This window comes from Notamacropus eugenii, chromosome 1 (assembly GCF_028372415.1).
Source record: "Notamacropus eugenii isolate mMacEug1 chromosome 1, mMacEug1.pri_v2, whole genome shotgun sequence".
NCBI lineage: Eukaryota > Metazoa > Chordata > Mammalia > Diprotodontia > Macropodidae > Notamacropus > Notamacropus eugenii.
In genome coordinates this window covers 148500843-148515175 of record NC_092872.1, presented here as the reverse complement: position 1 = coordinate 148515175, position 14333 = coordinate 148500843, and the positions used below count along the sequence as shown (strand labels likewise).

At 39.6% G+C, this 14333-nt stretch overlaps 1 protein-coding gene and 1 pseudogene across 2 annotated transcripts in view; both read right to left on the bottom strand.

The window, feature by feature from the left end:
* Nucleotides 1–1604: 1604 nt before the first annotated feature.
* Nucleotides 1605–2977, bottom strand: LOC140508533 (E3 ubiquitin-protein ligase RING1 pseudogene; annotated as a pseudogene).
* Nucleotides 2978–10282: 7305 nt separating this feature from the next.
* The window catches only part of ICE2 (interactor of little elongation complex ELL subunit 2), a 59153-nt gene continuing 55102 nt past the window's right edge, over nucleotides 10283–14333 (bottom strand). For both annotated transcript variants that reach the window (XM_072616471.1, XM_072616479.1), the window contains exon 16: nucleotides 10283–11788. In XM_072616471.1, the coding sequence (XP_072472572.1) occupies nucleotides 11642–11788 (147 nt within the window). In that variant the 3' untranslated portion in view covers nucleotides 10283–11641. The remainder of the gene's footprint in view (nucleotides 11789–14333) is intronic.

Sequence of the window (14333 nt, the reverse complement as noted above, 5' to 3'; positions counted from 1 at the left end):
CCACATTCACTCCAATGGCTCCCTATCAAATACAAAATCCTCTGTTCAGCATTCAAAGCCCTTCATAACCTGGGTTCCCCATCCCCCACCTTTCCAGTGTTCTTACACATTACACTACTCCTCCCTTCCCCCCACTCTTCAATGCGGTGACACCAGCCTCCTTGTTGTTCTTTGAACAAGATATTCCATCTCCCAGTGCCAACCATTTTCACAGACTGTACCTCACACTTGGATGCTCTCCCTTCTTCATATCTGCCTCCTGGCTTCCCTGAAGTCTGAGCTAAAAATCTGACACTCAGGAAATCTTTTCCAATCTCTTTTAATTCTAGTGCCTTCCATTTCCTGATTATTTCCTATTTATTCGTATATAGCTTTAAAGAAATGTAATTGTTTGTATGCAGTCTCCTTCATTAGATCATGAGATCTTTGAGGTCAGGAACTGTCCTTTGCCTTTCTTTGTATACCAGTATTTAACACAGAGCTTGGCACATAGTAGGTGCTTATTAAGTATCTGTTGTCCATATGTATGTGTGTGTGTATATATATATACACACACACATACATATGTTATACTATCTATAATGTACATGTTTTCCAGGCTTGAAATTATCTTTTCCCTCTATGGTGAATATTTGTGACTATTTTATACTTCTTTTCAAGCTATGCTCTAAACTAGTCACTAATATTTAAAGATCTGTACATAAACATGTTCAAAATGACTCATCAGGAACAGGAAGATCATTTCCCAAAGGTTCATGCTTGTCATCTTGCCAGACAGACCCCAATAACTGAACAGACTGATAAATTTATTCCACATATAGAATAATGGACAACTCTTCGGCCAAAGGCGCAGACAGAGGAAGGGAAAGGCCCATTGCAAATGGAACCCCAGATGAAAATCTTCAGATTTCAGGGTGCTAAAGCTGGTTTCACTGAGGTCATTTCCATGCTTCCTAATTTGGGGATCTAGGAAGTTCTGTAATTCAGAAGCTCCCTAATCATAGGACCATAGAGAAGGGACCTTAAGGGGTACTTCATTTTAAATGTGAGGAGAGTGAGGTCCTGGGAAGTTGGGTGACTTGATCAGTGTCAGTATCACCTCTAAGGTAGGATAAAATTGGAGCAATACAGCCCTTATGCAGACTTCTGCTGAGATCCAGCTGGCTAGAGCTGCAGGGAAACAGTAGTGGTGCCCGTGGTGGTGATACAAATGGGACTAGGACAATAGAATTAAGAGCCAGAAGTGAACTCTGAGATCATCTAATCTAACAGTCCTCAAAGTATGGTCTAGGGACTATGGAAGTCCCCGAGACCTTTCCAGGGGATCCTTGAGGTCAAAACTATTTTCATATTAATGCTGATATTTAAATTTCTTTTTTTTTTTTTAAAGAATAAAAAGCAAATGCATTGTTATTGGGGGAAAGGGAGGTTTTCCTCCCTCCACAATATCCCCATTACATAAGGGAGGTGACTGGTGAGTAGAAAAGCAAGGAGTTGGGGCACACACCTCACTCTGTACAACATAGAAGAATCTGATATAGACACTTTGTATAAAGGTCACTTGTCCTCATCTGTGTCCTCTTGCCAGCGCAGCAGGGTAAGGGGGTGGGGGATGGGGGGAACACAGACCTGGAGGCAGAGCTAGGACATACAGAAGTCCTATGACCCCCCTCCCCTTGGGTCATTTGGGGTCCTTAGTATGGGTATAGCACAGCTCCAGGGATCTGGACACCTTCCAGAACTTCTCATTCACTAACTCCAGGGTCAGTGAGCCATTCCAGGTCATGAAAGCTCCTCCCCCAGGTGGGATGTAGATGGTATACTGCTTCTCACTGACACCCTCCAGGCTGGGCAAGGCTGGCTCCTCTGGCCCATCAGTTCCTCCAGTTCCTGGTGCCTCCCCACCACCTCCTTCAGGTCCTCCAGCTTCTGGGACTTCTCCACCTGATGCCCCAGGCTCCCTAGCCTCTTGTTGCTGCCTCCACTCAAATGCAATCCTTACAGCCAAGTAGTTGGAGAGGTGGTCAACTGTGGCATTCGCCCTTGTCTTCACATATCTAGTCTGACTGTTCTCCTTTCTCGACCAGCAAAGGATGGGGCCAGAACACAAACTTCATCTCTCCTCCTGGCTCAGGAGGACTGGGGGCCCTAGGTGGGCTTGGTGGACCCAGGGTCCCCCCACTCAGGGGGGCACCCCGGTCCCCAGAATCCTCAGAGCCTGCTCCCCTACCCATACCTCCAGTAGCCCCACCCCGTCCCTCCACTGCTACTTCCCGCAACTCCTGTTGGATGTCGTTTGGGGGCAGGTCCAGGAGTGTAGTCTGAGGCACAGTCTGAGCTAACATCTTCCCCATCTCCATCTCCCTCTCCCTCAGCAGGTTCTCCCTCCCCACCACTCATTGTTGTTGTCTAGTCTGACTCTGGCATTGGTCTCCTTACACGTTGGGCCCTGTGCTTTGCCTGCAATCGGGGCCCCTCCTCGATGCTGGAGCTTGGCGCCTGCTGGTTGTGCAGGCGGCTAAGCCGGATGAAGACACGATCCTGGTGTGCTTCATACTCTTCTCCACTTGGGTAAATTTTGGAGATCAGTGCATGAAAGTTTGAATCAGGCCAAAGAGACCGCTTTGACACCAGCTTCCTCCTTCCCAAGTAGGGCACTCTTTGTTCCTGCTACGAAGCGCAGTGACAATGCAGTCAGAGCAGAAGCGGTGGAGGCACTTTGTGGTCATGGTGTCCTTGACAGACTGGACACAGGCGCTCTGAATGTAGGGATTGTGGGGAAACAGCAATCTCTGTGCCATCCATGATGGCCTCCTGTGGGGTCCAATGCAGCTCGCAGAGACTCAGTTCCCACATTTTGCTGGCATTCTGTGCATTCGCCAGGGTCGCCATGGTAACAAAGGAGTCCACCACCACCCCTGAGAGCTGGGGGCAGACAGGCCACTAAGGAGCAGCTGAAGGAATCCTCCCAGGCCGAGCTCACCCAAGTCCCCAGTCCCTCCCACTCACGACCCTGGTCCCGCTGCCGCCACCATGCCTGGGGTGCTTGGGCCCTTGCGTTACTTCCATGTTTAAATTTCTAATGTGGTAAACATAACTAATAACTAATGTAGTAGATAATAACAAAACAAAGAAAGGGGAGTTCTTAATAACTTTTAAGAGTATAAAAAAGTCCTGAGACCAAAAAAGCTGAGAACCATTGAATTCTAGCCCAATACCCCAAGTGAAAAGCCCTCATTCCATTTCATCTTATAGCATTCACCTCTCATGCTCTATTATTCTGTTACTGCCTTCCCCTTTAAGGTTATCTCTGTTGAACCAGATTTAAATGCTGTGGTAAAGATAACCAGTGCCCTCTTGGCCTCCTCTCCCTCTAACTCCTATCTCACCAAAGGAAACGTTTTTGGTGATTCCTACTTCTTGTTTTAAAGGGACCTTGAAGATTAGAGAAATCTTAAACATTTTGTGGACTTAAGCACATCAAACAAAAAACCCAAAGGACTTTCTCCCCCTCCCCCACCAGGGCCATTTTAGTCTTAGGAAGTGATTTTTAACCTTCTGATTTTGTGAGTATAAATTTTCATAGTTCCCAAGAACAGCCTCAAACATGTACCAGGTGACATCTCTTCCACTTTGCAGCCCCCAAAACTGCTTTTGTCCCATCTATACTCTGTCTCTGGCTTGGTCGTATTATTGTAAGCCAGTCTGATCTGGCACAGAGGTGTCAAAGACTGGGTGTGTAGGCAGAATGAGGTCCACAACACTCCCAAGTATAGCCTGACCTAGAATAAAATGTAATTGGGAAATATCTAACCAAATAAATATATAATCACACGTAGCTTTCTAAGTCAATATGCAGCTCTAAGCGATCCTTATGTATAGGTTAATGGTCCCCGTTTTTATTTGAGTTGGACATCATTGAACTGGCACACAGAAACAAAGAGCTTAGTCTCCTGTGTTTAGTTAGACTGAACTAATCATGAGGCTTCATGTCATTGCCGGAGTGTGGCTTAATAACTGAGACCAGAAGCCACTAATATTGGGAGAGCACATGAAGAATTCTGATGGCAAAATCTTCTTTAGCCATCCTGACAGATCCTTCATTCTCAGTGATCTCATTATGAACCTTATTCTTTGCCACCTAACTTGTAAAGCACTGCCTTTCCCATGCCCTTCTCCCCACATTGCGGCTGTCAGCCTAAAATTCTGAAGGCATGTATTTCCTTAGTTCTGGATTTGAATTATGCCTAGTTCGAGTCCCCTCTAGGGACATAAGGGAGCCTCCTGACAGCCAACTCAGCACTCCACTGTATGTGGAATGACATTCTAGCCTCAGGCAGTTACTAAGTTACTCCTTAAGAGTAAAAGTTTTCCGTGGCAAAACTGCTGCACAAAAGAAGCCAAAATGAATTAGAGACTGACTGACTTACCACTTTATTAGCTTCACAATGTACACAAAGAAACTCAAGCCTGGCAACTTTTTTTTTCCCTTTTTAAAATCACAAGATCCTCATTGCACAATTCTATGAGACTGCAGATTGGAATTGGGCAGAAACTATTTCTGGCAGCACCGAACGACATTTTGGCCCTTGACAAACTGCAATCTGCATCACTTGTGGTGGGGCAGAGGGCAAACATTATACTTGCAAAATGTGTTCAATTATTTATTTTTCATATTAGCAAAACTGCTGTTAGCTCATCCTTGGGACCTGCATAGTCAAAACATATAAAATACAAAATAGGTGTTCATACAGTGAGTGTCCATACAGTGAGTGTCTTAGTTGCATTTTAATTCTAATCTTCCAGTTCAATTAAAATAACCATTTCTCCAACTCATCTGTTCATTTGTAGTGTCTATTCCCACTATCTCCCCTCTCCCAGTCAGAACTGGAGGATTACACCATTATAGAGAATTATATGCTTCTGAGGGGGGTGACTTTCATTACACATTTAGCTCATTCATTGTTGCCCAAATTCCAGCTGACAAATTAAAAAAACTGCACCAAAGTGAATTTGGTTTTTTTCCAGGAACTTGGGTTAGGCTCAGGCTGGTGGAAGCACTACTTTGAAATCCAAGTTACTTCATTCTTATTTATTTTGTATTTGGCTATAAGGAAAAAATCCAATGACTGAAAGGCATGAAGCCCCCAGAGAAGATAACTGCTTTGCAAAGTGCTAATGCGAGGATGCAATCTTAGCCATATGTTATATGCCCTTTCCTTGGGTAGGAGATAGGCACATTTCTGTTAACTAATGAAGAATGACAGATAATGTATTTCTATCCAGACAGGGTTTTGGCTTCCTGTTATATTGTACTTAAGAAATACTAAAATATGGTCATTGCTGAACTATTGAATTTAATGCAAAACTGTGTTTCTCAAGTTAAGTGGAATTCCATAAAAATGCATTGGGCAAAGCTGTAAAACACTAGAACACCATCCGATTCTTAGGAAGGGGAGAGTAAGTTTATGAAAATAGAAGGCCTAGACAGGAAAAGAAATTATGTTAATTACATGCTCTATAGTACAACTTCTCAATTCAATTCATTAAATGTATATGACTTGTCCAATACTTAGTGCCCAAGCACATAGCAGAAACTTAATAAATGTTTACTGATTGTTCTAAATGTTATGAGTGTGAAATACTTTGAGTCTATAAAATTTTTAACTTAATGTGTTTACTATAATCTCACCAGGGTGACTGGACACATGCACATGCCAAACGAAAAAGTGTGAAATAACTTAAGTGCCAAATGATACAATCTACATACAATCTGTGTTATGACTCAAGAGGAAGCAAAAATCAACAATGGCTGGAATGGTCTGAGAAGGATCTATAAGCGGAACCTGAAAGAACAAGGCAAGATTGGGATAGAGAGGATTACAGTTCAATTCAACATCTCTTAAGAGATATCACTGGTATAAGAAATGTCACAGGTGATATAGCTCCCTCTACAAAGGCACGTCTGGATTTCTGCAACTTAACAGTTTTAGAGGGTCGCCTAGAACACCGAGAGATTAAGTCATGTGCCCAGGATCACATAGGTGGTAGGTATCAGAGATGGGACTTGAAATGTGGCCTTCCTGTTCTCAAGACTGGAGCTTTGCTCTATGTCTCACTAATTACCTTTATTAAACACCCAATGTATTCTAGATCTTGGAAAGATGGAGATGAAACAGAGACCTCGATCTCAGGGAGCTTACAACTTAGTAGTATGGGTGGGTGGGGGACAACTAGGCATATAGGGATAACTAAAAGTTAGAAAATGATCAGTGAATAGGTCAGGGTAGACAGGTTCAAGGAGGCAGGGATCACTTCTGGGTAAGGAAATAAGGGTATGATTCATGAAGAAGGCACCTGAACTAGTCCACAGAGGTTAAGATGTCAACAGGCAGAGATGAGAGAGAGGCTCTGTTCCAGATACAGACAGCATTATGTATAAAAAGCATCTAGAGGAAAATAGCAGGACAAAACCTGGGAGCCGTCAGTGAGCAGTCATGTTTGTCAGGACTGTAGAATATATAAATCAATAAGCATTTTAAAGTATCTTCTTTATGCCAAACCCTGAGCTAGATTTTGGTGACAGACTGGATCTGATTTCATTTAAGAACTCTCAGGTGAGGATACTCCTACAGATCCCCATCAACTAGACCTTTTAAACAACTGAAAGTCTTAGAAAATTGCCTTGGGCCCATGGTCATGACATGGTGGGCTCACAGGACACCGTAGCTGAAGGTAATTGAAAAGGTTTTATGGGGATGTTTGAACTGGCATTTAGAGGAAACTAGGGATTCTAAGGAGCAGAGAAGAGCATTTCGGGAATAGGGGGCAGCCTGTGCCAAGGCATAAACATGGGAGATGGAACGCCATGCTCACAGGGCAGACATGAAGAGTTCTCTAAGAGCAGGCAGGAAAAGTAGTGCAGTGCCAGATTGTGGAGTGCTTTCAATATTATGTTAAACAACTTTTTTCTTATTTTGTAGGTAAATAAGCATTTTACATGAAAAAGATTTTTGAATTTTAGGTGAAGGACATATTGTAAATGGAGAAAGCTTTCCATGAGTACATCATAATCTCTAATGTTCTCACTATATTTTGTTCTATTTTATATATTTATAGTACAGTATATGGTTACTATTATTTTAATCTCATTCTTTTTCCAACGGGATTCAGAGAGAAATGGTCCTGAGACAAGTCACTATCCTGTTATTTTGTATTTAATGCTCTCTGAATTACTGCATACAATTTTCCCTCCCCTTAAAGTGAGTATTCACCAAGATACTATCAAGAAGTTCTTGGCTTTCTCTTCCAAGGCTCCAGTAAACACTTTAATAGAGATGCCTCTCCAGTTTTCAAATCTTTTGCTACACTCTAATCTTCTATGGATATCTATTCTACCTTTATGACCCACTGACACCAACTCACCTTGTTTAAAACTGCAATCAGCTTCCTCCCACAAAGCCACTCCTTACCTAATCTCTGAATCATCATTCTTACAGTTTTCTACGCTAATAACCTTAGCTAATAACCTCAGAGACAGACAGCATGGCAGGGGGCTAGCCTTGAAGCTGGAAGACCTAGATACTGTGTGGCCTTAGGCAAGTAAGTCACAACCTTTCAGTCTCTTGGGCAATTCTAAGTCATAGAGAAGTTAACAATTTATGTCTCCAAGCCAGAACTTGCCCACAAAATTAAATTTCAGATCTGAATCAAACATACACACACATAAATACACACAAAACAACTTCAGAATTCATTCTTCCCTTTTCTGTCCTACACAGATGATCAGGTGCCAAGTTCTGCAATTTCTACCTTTTCTGACGTCTGGCCTGCATCTCTTCTCACCTATTCTAACAGCTTCCTGATAAATCTTGTTACCTCTCCCTTTTCTATCCTCTCCTCAGATCATACTTCACAGAGTGACCAAATACACTGCCATCATTGAGAAGAGGAGCACTGTGGGCCAATCTTCCTCATTACTATCAGCAACTTCTACTGACCACCTCCTACAAATAGGCATGTGGACCCAAGACCTCTTGATGTGGCAGCATCCCCAGACTACTGGCCCAGCTTCCAGCCCAGCCTTCACAGCCATCATCAAGCAAGTCAAACCACCATCATCACTTTGAAAGCTATCCACCATCAGATCCCAAAAAAACCCCCAAACCTTGGGAGTAACAATGCTTCCAGCTCACTGTCCACAGCCATCATCCTGGAAAGCAAACCCTTTGGAGATTGCAGCCTTTCAACCGTGCCTGTATGTGCTTACAGCCACATCTATCAGACACAGAAATAAAAGATTTTGGCACCAAAGTCCTTGGCACCGTCAAATGATCCTACACCAAAAACCGATGATTTTATCAGTGGAGAGGACATAAAAGACCTATTACTATCTACTTTGCTGCTGTACTGTAAGGACAAGACTTTTCCATCCGAGTTGCAGCTAAAAGCTGCTGTGGTGTCCTTCCATTATGTGAATTCCTTGAAAGCATGGACGGTCTTGCTTTTCTATTTGTACCTCAGTGCTTAGAACACAATAAATAAGCACTCAATGTGTTCTTCCTTGTCATCATCTCTTATTTCCACTCAAAGACTCAGTGTCTTCTTCAATGCCCACCAAAATAAAGTTTCAGGGCAGTTGAAAATCTGGTGTCACCTTTCCAGACAGTCTTAATCCCCTTATCACTTCTCTTTATGTATTCTACATTCCAACCAAATTGCACTATTCTTATTCCTCATTTCTCAATCCATACTTTATTCTAGGGATTTCCGTCCATTCCTTCCTTCAAGACTTAATTCAAATGTGACTCCATCATGATGCTCCTGACTCTGTGCTTGACATCCTTTGGCAGATGACAAAAGAGGCCCAGGAAAGTTAAGTAACTTGCTTGAGGTTGCATAGGTAATCCACAGCACAAGGATTTGAACATGATTCTAAACTTCAAATCCAGTGCTCCTACTACTTTCTATGAAACAGAGTGTCCTAAAAGTCTTAGAACAGTTTTAAAGCTTAACGGATTAAAACCACACTAAGACTCTTGGGACACTCTATAAATATTTGTCTGTAAGTGCTGTAACTTCCTGTTAGAATGGAAGTTCTTGAGAATGAGCACAATCATTTTTCATGATTGTGAATCCCCTCTGAATCCCCATGCCTTGAACGTAAAAGTGCTTAGCCACATTTGTTAATCTGAAATGAAGTGATGGAATTTTGTCTGTATGTGGATTTTGCAAACTGCTTTAAGGCACAAACATAAATAATCTTATAACAGAAACATTAGCTACCTTACCATAGTCAATGGATATAGTCTCTGCTTCTAAGAAGAGAAACCACAGATTTGTAATTTTCAAATTAGGTTCAAAATCTTTAGAGGTACCTATTAAATACTGACTTCAAAATCACTGTTCATGGCCCAACCAATTTCTGAAAAAAATAAACAAAATTTATGCAAACAAATTTGAAGGTACAACAACACTGTGAAATGCTAATTCTATAATCTGCCTAAGAAATTACAGGAAAAAATTCCCCATTCATTTACATTCATTTTTCAATTCAACATGTTAAGCCACTACTATATCCAATATTGAGTAACAAAGATACACAAATTTAAAACAAAAATAAAAATCACAAAAATTGACTAGTCCCTGATGCCAAGGGATTTATAATCTAATAGGAGCTGCATAATGTAAGCATTTGACTACCAAAAAAGAAACATAAAGCCTAATATAGGATCAACCAAGTCTCAATGGAAAAAAAAATGAGAGTACATAATATATGACCAAAAAGAAATACTAATCCTCGACAAGAATTAACACCAAAATATTTTTGTGTACATTTTAGATGGCTACTCAGGACTACATGTAGTTATATAAAAAGTTAAGATCAATTTAAAAATATTTATTTTCAGAATATACATGCCTCCTAAGAATGCTATTAAACATAATATTGCAATATGATGTTAGAGGATAGTCACTCTATCATATAAATTCTTTAAAAAAAAGGAAAAGCTCAGTCTTTTAGCTATTCTGATAAGTGAGGAAATATTGCACAGCTAGCCTAAAAGAGCAAATTCCAAAGGATTCCCTGCCCCACCCTAAGTTCACTGTTATGACTCACAAATGAAGTATTTCTAGAGTAAAATGAATTAAAAAGGCTTAAAAAATTTCAACAATAGCTCCATTGTTAACAGGATGAGGAAATGATACATTAGAAAAACAAATTTATCAATGATTATTTAAATTGGTTAGAAATGCTTTATAAATTGAAATAAACCAGTTTATGTGAAAGGCAAGATTTGTTGAATTTTTTAATGTTTAATAAAACATACAATGTGAACATGTTAGAATATAAAACTTTTATATTACAAATGACACCAAAAATGTGTTGAATATACCTTAGGTAATAGAAAGAAAAAATTTAAATGTGCTCTATATAGATTTCAGTTTAGTCTCATTTGTTGCCCTCTTTCAAATTCACATCTCTAAAAAGTGGTCATAGATAATAACACAACAAATAACTGCAGTCAACAATAACAACAAAAAATGCAATAGTTCTGTCTGAACTTTACAAAGAACACATGAACAGAAGGTCTCTTTGAGATCCCAATATTCAGAAGGGATTAGGACCAAAACCTGACTAAATTTTTAAACCCACCAAACCTGTCAAACCAGAAAAGGTTTCATTCCTTTTACAAACATAGGGTTATTCAGAAAACGCAGCTTGTGAAGAAGGGTGCTCTGTGTTTCCTGATTTTAGTAATGAAACTTTACCAAAGTATAAAGACTGGTGATCAAATTCGGATTTATGAAAAAAGTATCTTTAAAAAAACTAGTCTGCAAAAAATAAATACCAAACAACAACGACAGAATTACCTAGGAATACAGTCCATCTAAGGTCTGACACCAGTACAGTACAAGATATTTGTTAGAAAGGGAAGATTATCCTACCAGGGGTTAACTTCAAAAACTTGGAGGTGTCCAACAAAATTATGATGTTCCTAAAGTTATAGAACTTAGAGCTTAAAAGGGCCCAAGAGATAAATAAAACGCCATCAATTTACAAAAGAGAACAGCTAAATGATTTGCTCATGGTCCAAAAGTTATAAGGAGGAAGTAACAAACTCAGGTCCTCTGACTGCTTCCTTTGCTACGTCATGCTACTATTCCAAGTGTTGCTAAATACTGAGTAAAGCCAAAGTTTTCCTACTTAAACTCCTTCAGGTAGGTCTCCAGCTAAAACTTGATTATCTTTCTCTGATTTATTTCACTACCTTAAAATGGTAAAGATGAAAAACTTTCCTAACTGCAGAAGTTATGAGAACAAAATTCCATTTTATTTTACAACATTTACTGACATGGTCAAAGTTATTTTTGTTAAAGCAATGTGAATAATATCCATAGAATGAAAAGGTCTTCTCTTGCTTTATGGTTTAATAAATTTGGTGACTTAAAAAATCAGCTGCCTTTTGGCATGAATTCCTGCTGAGTACTGAGGTACATTTAGCAATTGTGAAGAGATGATTATGTTTTCCAGAAAATCTCTGGTAGTCCTTCCGACTGCCAGAATAAATGTCTCAGATGTATTTTTCCCTGAAATGTCTTTATTTTGCTACGACTATTCTCTCTGAATTGTCATTTTCCACTATATTGACTTTTTATGACTATTTTGCTTCCTTTTCTTTGGAACCACACCTTCATTTTCAACTTGTTGAGGAGGCAGGTTGCTATTCTTTATTTCCGCAGTTACTGGATTCCTGTGGCCAGGAACAGGCATTCTTGTTCCACCAACCTGAAAGAGATGAACAAGTAGAACAAGCTGCAGTTCAAAACATTTACAATCAATCCATATTCTGGGACTTAATAATTTCCTACGAAGGTTATTCACTCTGTAGGCTATACATCTGTTAAATGTGAAAATCTGAGGCTGGTTTCCCTCTGTCACTTCAGTCTGTTTCTGGCCATTGCTTCTTACTGTAAATTGACAAGAGAATTTAAACAAGGCTCAACATTCTTTGAATTATTTTTTTAATTGAGTGGGATATGAAAGGGAGATTGGAAGTACTCCTCTCTCGTATCTCCAAACAAATTTGTCTGGGTTTGTTTTGAGAAACAGGAGGGTTTTAAAATGTTTGTTTGATTACAGAAATGAAGCTGGAGAGAAGGGGAAGGAGAAAGGGAAGAAAAACAATTAATTTAGAGTTGGAAGGGATCTAAGAGATAATTAGATCCAATCTCTTCATTTGACACATGAAGAAATACAATGTGCTTTGTCACACAGACAGTACTAACTAAATGTTTGTTGATTGACAGAGAGCTTAATCAACTAATAAATGACAGGACGAGGACTTAAAGTCAGGGAGGTCTCCTTGGTTGCAAATCCTGTGCTGTTTCAACTACATCAAACTCAGAATGAGGAAGAGAAAGGGAAGAGGAAGAAATGAACAGATTAAGGTGAGATAATAACTCTGAGAAAATAAAATAAGACAACAGGAAAGGGAAGAGAAAAAAAGACAGGGGAAAGGGAATTTGAAGGAATAAAGAAAAAACCATGGAGAAAGGAAGATAAGAGATAGAAAGAAAAAAGAGTGGGAAAATAATCACTTATAGTCAGAAGCCAAACAGAAGTTTTCAATTATCCTTACCACTGTTTCCCACCTCTACAATCCTCACTGCACATCAATATCAATGTTTACTCACTCTATTTTCAAAAAGCAATGTAACCAAATTAATGGCAACTTCTAAGGAATATGGCATTTTTTAAAGGCACTATTATGTGCTTACTTGAATGTTCCCAGGAAAAGACATAGGGATCTTTATTAGAAACCAGCAAAGTTAGTAAGGAAGCACACAACTGTTCTAATTGTAATCTTGTTAGCCTCAAATATAGCCCCAAATCCAGTGGTCAGCTGAAAAATTTAGGATAAGATTAGGGTATGAACCAGGAGAACTGTATGTGGAAGGATATAATCGTTAACAACTCACATTTGTAGGATACTTGAACTTTAAAGTGTTTTTTCCTCACTCAAATTTGTGTTGTTATCCCTGTTTTACTGATGAAAAAATTTACTGATCAGAAGTCTCTGAGAAGTTAAGGGACTTGCCAAAGATCACTAATCAGCTTCTAGGACAGGAATCTAATTCAAGTTTCCCAACTCTACAGTTCTACTCAATACATCTACAGACCAGACCATTGATAAGAAAGGAGTCATAACAAGGTATAAGACAATAGAGTTGGCAGAAATCAAGAGAAGAAATGAAAATGAGAAAGCCAATACAAAAAGGAGATTTGGTAAGAGTTATTGTGAAGGTACCTTTTAGGGTCGTGTTAGGCAGCATCCAAAAAGATGAACTGAGTTGAAAGGGACTGTGGCCCTTATAAGAGATCATACTGGTAGCTGAAGCATTCATATAAACACTTAATGCACTACTATGTCATTTGTTCATTCAACAAACTTATATTAAGTTATGTTGTGCAGAGCACTATGTGAAGGCCTCAGAGAGATACAAAATGTAGCGCAGAAGCTATCCTTGACCTCACAGAATTTATTGCTCTATAACTATATTATAGAAGAATAAGGCACAAACAGCCCAGTCTGAAGCCTGCAACAGAATAACCAGAGGCAGAATAGCCCAGACCAAAGACGAACCTGAAATGATGTTACTCAGAACATATAGAACTTTCCAGTTGACAGTGGTTGAATCTAGTAGCAGTCTACTGGAGCAGTTACATTGTGCAGACCCAAGGTCTGAAGCTTGCAGAGCTCAGATCAGAAGGGCACTGGTAACACTGTGCTTGATCAGACTGCTCTGAGTGCACTGAGAGTTTGCACTAAGTTGCTCTCAGCTGATCATCATACAATGTTGCTATTATTGTAGACAATGTGTCCTTGGTTCTGCTCATTTCACTTTGCATCAGTTTATCTAAGTCTTTCCGGAAAACCTAGTCTTCTGAACTTCCTCATTTCTACTCAGGACACCAATAGCCCTATAGTCATCCAAGTTAACAAACCCATTATTACACAACTGGATACAAAAACACATTTCACTTAATTGGGGAAAACAGAAGGAAAAGGGAGAAAGAGGAATTACAGTGAGGGAAAGTTAATAGAAATTAGTCCTAAGCAGGCACAAAAATATTTATTGCTTTTTTTGAGGCAACAAATTTTAAGAACCTAAGGGAGTGCCCATAAATTGGGCAATGGCTGAATGAATTACAGTATATAATTACAATGAATTACAGTATATAAATGTAATGCAGAGTAAACAGAATCAGAACAATCACTACAAAGACAATGATATGATAGCCAAAGAACTCTGAAAAAAAATCATATTTA